The 12,084-nt window shown below is 47.0% G+C and overlaps 1 protein-coding gene across 3 annotated transcripts in view; it reads right to left on the minus strand.

Annotated features, from left to right (window-relative positions):
• The window catches only part of RECK (reversion inducing cysteine rich protein with kazal motifs), a gene marked incomplete at its 3' end in the record, with an annotated part of 1,214,950 nt that overhangs the window by 333,351 nt on the left and 869,515 nt on the right, over positions 1-12,084 (minus strand). For all 3 annotated transcript variants that reach the window (XM_082258598.1, XM_082258597.1, XM_082258599.1), the window contains exon 13: positions 670-810. In XM_082258598.1, coding sequence (XP_082114724.1) covers positions 670-810 — 141 coding nt within the window. The remainder of the gene's footprint in view (positions 1-669; positions 811-12,084) is intronic.

Genomic DNA, 12,084 nt, shown 5'->3' on the forward strand with positions numbered 1-12,084 from the left:
ACAGGAGGATAGTCAGGACAAGCCAAGATCAGGCAGGCAGCAGGTAATCAGAATCCAAAGACAAGCCGGGTCAGGTAAACAGGAAAAGCGGATATAACAGGCACAGGATACAGGAGAGCTGAAGACAACACAGCAATCACCTAGAGTGACAGCTGTGTTTAAATAGGCCATTTTGGTGCCAATTTGGTATCCTCGAACTACACTGAGGTAGCCTCGAACTCTACCGAGGTAGCCTCGAACTTCCACCAAGGTAGCCTTGAACTCCGCAAAGGTAGCCTCGAACTCTACCAAGGTAGCCTCAGTGCATGCGAATAGGCATTCGCTGGTTAGTGACGCCAGTGCACCTGCGCAGGGTATTGAGTCCCTGACAAGACCTAAATGTTCAAAATAGAACATTAGTTTCCAGTTTATGGTCCAGTTCCCGCCCCCTTCATTGATTTGCGGCATTCAACCTTAATCGTGCATGAGCCGTTTCTGGTAGGTAGTGGCACTACAAAGGAATGACTAGCAAAACTGTCATGGTAAAATATATTGTTAGTACTCTATGAAAATTGTAGTAAGAAGAAAAGTAAAACGTGTAAAGTTAAACTTCTAAAGAGTATCTTTAGACTCATTTGCGAACTGGTTTCTTGGCAACTTTCTATAATGAAAACCAGCAAAAACAATTACCTTGAGCACAGGAATGTGGAAGGCATGGTTCTCCAGGAAGACATTCTTTTCTGTTCACCTCACACAAATGATTCAATGGACACGGGTTTGGGTTGCATGGATGTGTAACATCCTCTACCTCATTATCCAGCGAACTTGATCCTATGACAGAAGAATAAAAAATGTTCACAAAGCACTATTCATTTATTATTCGTATACATAAATGTGTAGAATATGGTAAAATTATATTCTCAACAATGCAGGGGAGTGGATTTTTTTTTCTTTTTTGTCTTTGAGATATCATGTCATCATGTCAAACAGGTAATATGTTAATCTCTTCAGTCCCAAAGCCTTCCCTCTCCCTTTTTTGTGTATATTTAAAAACATGTTGGATTCATATCATCTAACTTTTTGCATTTCAAGTTTTTCGGTTTAGGAGAGCTGTGCTCCATTTCAACATGCCATTACTATATGCATAGGAAAGCTTTGTTGAAGAATCCACAAAGGAAAAATAAATTGTATTTCGAATGCTTACATGAGTGTGTGTTGCTCATGCAATACATGCAAGTTTCATACAGTGTGTCAGTTTTAACTGAGTCAATGAGGGTAAAAGCAAGGAGTGTATTTTTTCAATTGTTTTTGTTATTTTATTTATTACGCTTTTTACATTTTTGTTAATGTTTTTTTCCCATCCATGGTGACTGGTTGGAATAAATAGAGATCCATCTCTCCTTTTCAGCAAGCAGAAGGGTATTGGTCATCCCAGCAATAAACCTCATGGAGTGAAGTATGGCCACTGAAATCAAACACTGATTTAAAATAGTGCTAGGGCAAAGCTCTACAACAGTATAGCCATTTTAAAAAAGCTCTTGGGGATCAAGTGTCATGCACAGACCGTTTTTTCTTCATAGTACTGTACCTAAGTTTACATCTTCGTTTTATTCTTGGATCGTGTTTATCTTTATAGAAAACACACAGGTGTTTTTCAAATAGAAATACATTTATTGATAGAAACACCATGATTTTCCCATCACCCATAAAAATTCTATAAATCACTTAATGATGTTAAAAAAAAATAAAAAAAATGTAAAATTCAGTAAATTGAAATTGTTTCTTAAAGTAGAAGTTTACAGACCTACATAATATGTTTAATTTGATGAAGCCTGCTATCCCTAGACTTTTTCTGAGCCATGCTTGTGTTGCCTTTTCACAAATCTGTGCCTGCTTATGTTTGCATCACAACCCAAAGACCAATTTTCAATACAGCAGTATGACCCTTCTGCTTTAAAAATGAGTAAAGCCCCGTACACACGTACTGATCGTCGGCGAACGATCGGCCGTCTTTTGTACCCGGGCTGTCGGTGTCTGTTGAAAAGTGCAAAGACAGCACAAGAATTTTGTCCGCCGACTACAGCCAACTGCAGAAGTGATGTCATGTAATGGTTAACTTTCCCTGTGTTTTTTCTTTTCTGAGCATGCCCAGTCTTGCAAATCTGCGGTCTGTCGGCCGAATTCTGTACTGACTGGCGAACAATCGGCCGCTCTGGTGTCGGCATACAAAAATTTTAATGCTTGCATGACAGATTCTTTTCGGCCGAATGTGCGGTGTCGGCTGTCGGAGGCATCATACTAACAAGCCTACAATCGGCAGATCGGTCGTCGGCCGAAGCTTTTCGGCCGACGATCGGTACGTGTGTACGGGCCTTAAGACCTTGTTTGCTTTGGACTCCATTTAAATGAATGAATGGAGAAGAAAAAGAGGGAAGGAATTTTGCAACTCCATCAGACACTCCTTTTATGACTCATTTACTTATTGAGTCTCCATATAACTCCTGGTAAAACTACGCACATGCCTGTCCAATAATATTTTGCTTACCCCTTTCCTCCCCTCTGTCCTTCCCAATCCCCTTTTTTCCCACAGCGGGGACTAGGTTCCCCCTATATGGTCTTCAGGTACACCCGATAAGATGAATAAGTTACACTTGTTTGATTTAGTTGCTCAATTCTGACAGTTACTTATTTGTGATGTTACACGTCTTGCGGACGCCATTTGTTGTTTAAGGGATGGCAGGGCCTTACGGGCAAAGTAATGCCGACTTGGCACCTGCCACTGTGGAACTGCACATTTTGCAAAGTTGCGGAAGGGAGCAGACTCTACCAGGTTAAATGGTAAGAGTTGCAGAGCCAGTAGTTTTGCCAAACTACTGTTTAGACGCTGGGCATGTGGGTGGTGGGGAGCATACTTTTTTTTTTTCGTTCCAGCATGTGTGGAATCAAAATTTGCCATCTAGATGTTACAGCTGGTGGTGTGCTGGAGGTAGATGCAACACTGCGTGCTATATCATCATCCCTGTCAGTGGAGGCTGCCAAACAGGTGACGAGTGACTATAGCAGGGACAGGCTGATGTGCAGGTGGAGCACGAGGAGGAGCACGAGGAGGACTAGGAGGCCGACTGACCGATCTTTGGCCTTTTTTCAGGTTATTCAAATGCTCCTGCCAACGGCCAAGTGGTGGGTTGTCAAATGCCTGGTTAGGCAGCTTGTACCCAAATGGTTGACCTTTTTGCCACGTTTTATTCCCTTATGACAAATCTTGCAGATCGCAACTGTTAGATCTGCATGAGATGTCTCAAAAAAGGCCCAGCAAGAAGAGGTTTGTATAGTGGCCCGGGAGACAACAGGTGCAGCCTTAGATGGAGTGGGCCGTCTGCTCTCCCCTCTTGCTTGCTCTGCCTCCTCCTGAACCTCAGACCCAACATCAGACTCCATAAAGGACTGAGCATCAGGCGTGGCCCGGGAGACAACAGGTGCGGCCTTAGATGGAGTGGGCCGTCTGCTCTCCCCTCTTGCTTGCTCTGCCTCCTCCTTAACCTCAGACCCAACATCAGACTCATAAAGGACTGAGCATCAGGCGTGGCCCGGGAGACAACAGGTGCGGCCTTAGATGGAGTGGGCCGTCTGCTCTCCCCTCTTGCTTGCTCTGCCTCCTCCTGAACCTCAGACCCAACATCAGACTCATAAAGGACTGAGCATCAGGCAGGAGTAGATGGCCGACACTGTGGTCAAACAGCTCAGCTGACTCCTCTGCCATGTCTGAAGTTGGGTCTAAGGGAGGACTTGAGGTGGACATGGACTCATCTTTATTTGCTCTGCCAATTGCAGAAGACTGACCACTTTTCTCTGCCTGGGTCACTGTAGTTGCTGATGATGACGATGATGAGGGTTTGGTAATATAGTCCACCACCTCCTGTATGTACTGTGGACGTATAGCTTGGTCACTGCGGGAGAACAATCGAAATGGTGGCCTGGCTGAGGACTGACCACCACGTCCATCCTTGCCTCTAGACACCCTAGAAGATGTGCCCCTTTCCGCAGCAGGGCCACGTATGCCTTCGCTTGGTCTACCTGACATAGTTGTCACTGAGGCTTTATCAACTGTGCGATGTGAAAATCACCTGCAAGACGCACACTGCTATGCGACCCAAAGTTGTCGCTAAATACAGCAGATGTGTGTGACGCAGAGTAGCAAAGCCTTTTGCAGTGGACTTAAGCTTACAACAAGAACAGCCATTAAGTTGTCACTGAGGCTTTGTCAACTCTGCGCGGTGAAATTCACCTGCAAAACGCACACTGCTATGCGACCCAAAGTTGCGCTAAATACAGCAGATGTGTGTGATGCAGAGTAGCAAAGCCTTTTGCAGTGGACTTAAGCTTATAACAAGAACAGCCGTTAAGTTGTCACTGAGGTTTTGGAAACTCTGTGCGGTGAAATTCACCTGCAAAACGCACACTGCTATGCGACCCAAATTTGTCGCTAAATACAGCAGATGTGTGTGACGCAGAGTAGCAAAGCCTTTTGCAGTGGACTTAAGCTTACAACAAGAACAGCCGTTGTCACTGAGGCTTTGGCAACTCTGCGCTGTGAAATTCACCTGCAAAATGCACACTGCTATGCGACCCAAAGTTGTCGCTAAATACAGCAGATGTGTGTGACGCAGAGTAGCAAAGCCTTTTGCAGTGGACTTAAGCTTACAACAAGAACAGCCGTTAAGTTGTCACTGAGGCTTTGGCAACTCTGCGCAGTGAAATTCACCTGCAAAACGCACACTGCTATGCGACCCAAAGTTGTCGCTGAATACAGCAGGTGTGTGTGACGCAGAGTAGCAAAGCCTTTTGCAGTGGACTTAAGCTTACAACAAGAACAGCTGTTAAGTTGTCACTAAGGCTTTGGCAACTCTGTGTGGTGAAATTCACCTGCAAAACGCACACTGCTATGCGACCCAAAGTTGTCGCTAAATACAGCAGATGTGTGTATCGCTGAAATGTATTTTTCATAATAGCTGACTAGCAAGCACGTATACCTGCTGTAGATATATCAGCAGTGCAACGTGCTCACTAGACGGAACCCTGACACTTAAAAGTATCCCTACAAAAAACAGATTATTGAATCTAACTATAGTGGTATATAGTACCCTAACTACACTGCATATGCCTTTCCTCACACTAAAAGAACAGCTCCATACAGCAGAAGATTATTTCTAACTGACACTGTCCCTTTAAATAATTTTTTTTTCTAACTCAAACAGCACAATCGCTGTATTTCTAACTACACTGACAATCTTTCTGTAAGCTGACTGCTCTTCTGCTGATCTGGAGCTTTACAAGCAATCGGCTATGCAGCAAACGTTGTTTAACACAGCAGGAGAAACACAAATGCTTCCACTCTCTTCCAAAGCCTCTGTATTACAGTGCTAGAGGTTAGGCGGGGCTATGTTATATACTGGGGGGTGTATTCACTCCTGATTAGCCTCTGGTCCCCGTAGTCACTCCAATCACGTTCCTAGCAGACTCCTGCCCCCTCATTGTCTTTTACTCACGTTTCTGGGCCAATCACAGGCTTTTAAAGCCCAGTTCCTGTCCCATTGCATTTTGGGTGGTTCGGGTGAACGAATTCCGAACTTTTACCACAAAAAGTTTGGAATTCGGCCGAATTTCGAACACCCAATGTTCGGGTCGAACCGATGGTCGACCCGAACCGTTCGATCATCCCTGGTCTGCAGTGGACTCCTTTTTATCCACTGTCCTTGGTGTCCCCAACATCTTACATCCTAAAAATTGTCTACTGGGTGTCTTTGACGATCTGATGTTTTCCAGGTACACTAAGCGATTATTGCATATTCTATACTTTTTTGCTAAAGAGGCTATCCTCCTGAGCTGGAAGGGAACTTTGGGACCTACTATAGCCACTTGGCTCCAATTGGTCAACAATAGCTCACCTCTATACAAACTCACCTTTAAACTAAGAAAGCCCCCTCTCCTTTTTGATAAGATTTGGAATAGATGGGTTTCCAGCCCCATCACCTTGTCGTCTGAGCTTGAGAGGTTAGTTTATAATGTCACCATTATCACTGTCTTTTTACATGGCTGAGGGATATGCTGAAAATTGATATGCTTTATTGAATATCGAAATCGGACTTTAATGCTAAAGTTGTATTCCACTCAATGCATGTAATTTGTAAAGTGAGACCTGGAGGCACTGTTGAGTTTTGTTTGTTTTTTTTGTTGATTGCAGTTGCGACTGCTTTTCTGCTGTCTGTTGCTTTTTTTTCTCGGTAAAACCCTAATAAACATATCTTTAAAAATAAAAAGGCGGAGAAAGGAAACACCTTTGCCACTCTGGATGGCTTGTGAATGTCAAAGGGTACCTGCGCCTCCATTGCAGCTTCAGCTGCGTCCTCCATCTTCAGGGTCTCACGCACAGATACAAATAGTGCAACCACCAGCTCCTTTTCGTACGCGTTTTCAGACATGGAGAAATCATCCTCATTATCAGAAGATTCCAGTCGCTTGCTCGCAGACCCAGAAGGGTGACCCATGTCCGCAGTGACAGATGAGGCAGGGGAAGGTGGGGGGCACTTTTTGCTAGCTCGTCGCCCACAAGCCGCCTCCACCTGGGACACAAGGGACTCCAGGACCGCAGTCAGTGACTGGATGGATGGTTGGGACCTGGAGGGCCCGGCAGCCTCAGAGAGGGGATCAGGTGGGGAAACGTGACCCAAAAACTTCATGAGTCACCAGGGGGATACCACAAAAATGTGTAACACACTAAGGGACAACTTCCACCATGCTGGCAGCACCACCTAGTCGGCAAGCACAAGGCACAGAGCGATCCTCAGGAGAGAAGGAGAGGACCCCATCAGGCTCACCACCCACCGACAAAGGCACCTGCAACCACCAGGAGAATCTGCACTACACGTGCGGCGACCAGGAATCTAAATGATCCAGGAGTTAGCCCCAGGTGATAAGGAGGGGCTACCATCACCAAAATCGCCACCCATAGGGCTCCACTGTCATGGCCACTGCTATTTGTAATGGCAAATCACAAGAAAATGTCCGCCGGACTAAACAAACATGGCCGCTGTGTATGGGAATACACAGGCTACAACAAAACGGCAGCCCTGGGTGGCACCACGGGGCATACAGGGACCCAGAATTGGGAGGACAGGCCTCAGGACAGATCCAGGCAGGACTGGGGGCCCTGGCAGGAGCCCCCACCAGGTTCAACCACCTCCGAACAATCGATCATCCGGTCGCTGGCGGTGCAAACTCCCTGGCCCCATCGCCAGTTAGCTCCCTGCCAAACCCCAGGAAAGTGCCCAGACCACCCAAAAAAATACATCCCCAGCATATGTGGAGGGGGGGGAAGAATGAGGGACTTGGCAGGGGGGGGAGGCCTGCAGGATGGAGGGGAACCCGGGGGTCCGACCATCCCTAAGAGGGGCCCACGTCCGCCCCAAGCCCCTCCAGGGGTAAAGGGGGGACAGCTACTCACCATACCAGGAACTAGGTGGGCACCGCTCCAGACAGATCCTCCCCTCCATTGAAATGAGGGGGCTGTCGGCCAGGAGGAGGGCTGCGACTCAGGCTGAGGCCAGGTCGTATGCAACCTCGTGAGACGTTTAACTGGCAGAACCAGCCCTCTTCCAGTGGGGCTACGACACTGCAGAGCTGAGCCTAGCACAGAGCTGAGGCCTGCGTGCGCTGATAGTAGATCTCACCAGAAAAATCCAGGAGGAAAAAATGTTCTATTTAAAAATTTGCCAGGACCAAAGATCCCAGGAAGGAACTAGGTCCTTACTCCTGACTAGAGATGGACAAACATCGGCCGAGGCAGTTCGCGAACGTCAGCTGAAAATTTTCTCAAAAGTCCGCGAACCGCAAGTTCGCGGCGGGCCCCATTGACTTTAATGGGAGGCGAACTTTAAAAACATTTAGGTCATATTTGCAGCCACAAAAGACGTACTACCTGTGCACAAAAAGTCCCAGCACATGGACAATGTCATAACAGAAGTATTGCAATTGAAAAAGTTGCCCTAATTAATTTTTTTTTTTTTACAGCAAAAAATAGATATATTTTTTTTTTTCATAAATCAGCCAGAACTGACAGCAGCAATTAAATACATGCCTAATACATATAGGGTCCATTCACACATCTGTAAAACGGGTCCGCATTCATTCCACAATTTGGCGGAACCTTTACAGACCCATTAATTTTCAATTCCAGTCTAGGCATTCACAGGATAAAGAAGTGTCGGCCATTCCAGGCCCCAAAAATTAGCCCAAATGCATTTACCTGACAGCTAAGAACGTAGTATTCTGTGGCTGAAGGTACATTAGGCATTCACAGGATACAGAAGTAAGTGGCAGCCAGTATTGGCCACAAAAATTAGCCCACATGGGTTTACCTGACAGCTAAGAACGTAGTATTTGATGGCTAGAGGTATATTAGGCATTCACACAGGATACAGAAGTAAGTGTCGGCCTGTATAGGCCCCAAAAATCAGCCCACATGGGTTTAACAGACAGCAAAGAACATTGTGTATTTGATGGCTGAAGGTACATTAGGCATTCACAGGATACAGAAGTAAGTGTCTACCTGTATAGGCCACAAAAATTAGCTCACATGGGTTTAACTGACAGCTAAGAACGTAATGTATTTGATGGCTAGAGGTACATTAGGCATTCACACAGGATACAGAAGTAAGTGTCGGCCTGTATAGGCCCCAGAAATTAGCCCACATGGGTTTAACTGACAGCAAAGAACGTAGTGTATTTGATGGCTGAAGGTACATTAGGCATTCACAGGATACAGAAGTAAGTGTCGGCCTGCATAGGCCCCAAAAATTAGCTCACTAGGGTTTAACTAACAGCAAAGAACTTAGTGTATTTGAAGGCTAGAGTTAAATTAGGCATTCACAGTATACAGAAGTGTCGGTCTGTATAGGCCCCAAAAATTAGCCCACATGGGTTTAACAGACAGCAAAGAACATTGTGTATTTGATGGCTGAAGGTACATTAGGCATTCACAGGATACAGAAGTGTCGGCCTGTACAGGCCCCAAAAATGAGCTCACATGGGTTTAACTGACAGCAAAGAACGTAGTGTATTTAATGGCTAGAGGTACATTAGGCATTACAGTATACAGAAGTAAGTGTCTGCCTGTATAGGCCCCAAAACTAGCCCACATGGGTTTAACTGACAGCAAAGAACGTAGTGTATTGGATGGCTAGAGGTACATTAGGCATTGACAGAAAAAATAATTGTCGGCCCTGAAAGGCCCCAAAAATTTGCCATTCAATGGACATGAAATGCCTTTTATGCCGCTGTATGTAGCGAAGCCAAGGACCAGGAATTGCTGTGGGTGGATGGCGGTCTGGCGGATATTTGTGGCCTGGCATGAGGAATTTCAATGAAACATGGTCTACTGGTCACATGTGTTGAATTCCTAAGAGATCCATGCCTCATTCATTTTTATAAATGTGAGGTAGTCTACACTGTCATGAGCTAGGCGAGTGCGCTCATCGGTCACGATCCCCCCTGCTGCGCTGAACAACCTTTCGGACAGGACACTGGACGGGGGGCAAGCCAACATTTCCATTGCAAATTGTGCGAGTTCTGGCCAGAGGTCAAGCCTGCCCAACCAGTAGTCCAGGGGTTCATCACTCCTCAGAGCGACCACATCGACCGTTAACCCGATGTAGTTGGACATCTGTCGGTCTAGGCGTTCCTTGTTGCTGGATCCAGGGTACAGCTGTCGATGGTTCGGATAAAAGAAGGATCTCATATTTGAAGTGACCAATACATCTTCAAACCGCCCTCTTCTTGCAGGCGCTGTTGGATTGCTACCCGCAACTGTCTCTCTGTGACTGGAAATTCCTCTGCCAGCGCATGCAAAAGCAGAATGCAGCATTTCCCGCAGCAAGGCCTGGAAGCGCTGCATTCTGACCGCCCTCTGTGATTGTGGTAAAATTTCCGCTATTTTATGTTTGTACTGGGGGTCTAAGTATGTTGCCACCCTGAACCCCAGGGTATTTGCCAAAGAATCGCTGCACCACCAAGTTCAGGACGTGTGCCATGCATGGCACGTGTGTTATTTTGCCCTGTTTCAGTGCGCTCAGCAGATTGGCACCGTTGTCGCACACCACTTTACCAACTTTTAAATTCGGCGGTGTCAGCCACTGATCTGCCTGTGAACGCAAAGCTGAAAGGAGTGCAGGACCATTGAGGCTCTTGGCTTCCAGGCACAACAGACGCAGCACAGAATGGCAATGTCTCACCTGGCATGTGGAATAGATTCTGTGGATCTTGGGCGCCGCAGTGGAAGAGGCGGTAGCAGCAGAGGAGGAGGAGTCAGCCGAGGAGGAGAGGGAGGATGGAGGAGGAGGAGGAGGAGGAGGAGAAGAAGAGGCAGGCCTGCTTGCAATCCGTGGCGGTACAACTGAATCTACACGGGTGCCACAGGTTACATGCTTGACGGCTGTCAAAAGGTTCACCCAGTGGTCAGTAAAAGTGATATACCTTCCCTGCCCGTGTTTGCTAGACCATGTGTCTGTGGTCAGATGTATCTTGGCACCAACACTGTGTGCCAGAGATATATTCACTTGCCGCTGAACATGGCCATACAGCTCTGGAATGCCCTTCTGCGAGAAATATTTCCTGCCTGGGACCTTCCATTGTGGTGTTCCAATGGCCACAATTTTACGAAAGGCCTCCGAGTCCACCAGTTGATTTGGCAGTAGTTGGCAGGCTATCAGTTCCGACAAGCCAGCAGTCCAACATTGGGCAAGAGGGTTATTCCGGCGTCATCATTTTTTTCTGCTCCAACATTTGGACCACAGAAGCCTGCTTTTTTCCAGAACTGCGTGACGACGGCATCATGGCAAGTGGAGTGGAGGACAAATGTTAGGAGAGAGGAGAAGGAGAAGGGGCTGGACGGTGAGAGCCTGGAGTGTGGCTTTGTGGGTTCTGACGGTGTTTTTCCCACTGGGCTCAGTGATGGGAGTTCAGGTGCCTTCTTAAGGCGGTTGTCCCTAGGCGAGTTATGCGTTGACTGCAAAGGCTGCAGATGGCAACACTGTTGTCGGCAACGGACACATTAAAAAAAGCCCACAATGCTGAGCCATGTGCCTGCATCCTGGGGGCGCCAGATGTGACTGTTCATGGTTGATGGCTCGCTCCTGATACATTTGCAGTCTGCTTTGTACCTCTTGTGCAATGCAAGTTCTGCCTGCCTCTCCTCCCTATCTGCCGGTCCGTCTCTCCCTCTGAACTCCCTTCCTCTTCTTCTCTTGTGGCCACCCACGTGACGTCCATAGACTCGTCATCATCCACGTCACCTTCCCCACCACTAACATTCGAGATCTCGGAGTAGGCAGCAACAGCGGGGACCAACCTCCTTGGGCTGATCTAGGTACTGTCGTCAGACTGCTGAGTGGCGGCTGTTGCTACCTCCTCTTCCTGATCCGATTCCAACAATGGCTGCTCATCGCAAACGTCTTGTGATGGATCGGAAAATAATTCAGTGACTCCAGCGGAGGGTATGTGGTGGTGGTGGTGATTGTGGTGGTGTCTTTGGGGGTGCACACAGCAGAGAGTGAAGAGGGTGCAGATAGAGAGGATGAGGAGGGTGCAGAAGAGGAAGGCTGAGTGAGCCACTCAACCAAGTCTGGTGCGTCCTTTGACGGAATTGCATGCGACTTTTGAAACTTCACCGTTTGGCTCCTGCCCTACCCCTACCACCCCTGCGTACGTGTCTGCCTTTTCCTCTGCCTGTCATGTTTTTTAATTACCCTGTGACAAAAGTCTCTAGAGAATCGCAGTATATCTGGAAAAAGGTAGATAACACCCCGCTTCAATCTTTGGTATTGGGGGGCCACAGGTTTATCACACCAGTTCTACAAATAATTGGCCAGTAACTGTTGTCACTGTGTGTAGCACAGTTAACACAGAAAGAGAGGCCGAATTTTTGCACAACTAATATACACTCTTAGAAAAGTACACTGCTAAATAACACCCCACTTCAATATGTGGTATTGGGGGGCCACTGGTCTATCACACCAGTTGTTGAAAAAATTGGCCAGTGAGCTCTGCACTGTG

Source organism: Pelophylax lessonae, assembly GCF_965119305.1.
Source record: "Pelophylax lessonae genome assembly, chromosome: 5".
NCBI lineage: Eukaryota > Metazoa > Chordata > Amphibia > Anura > Ranidae > Pelophylax > Pelophylax lessonae.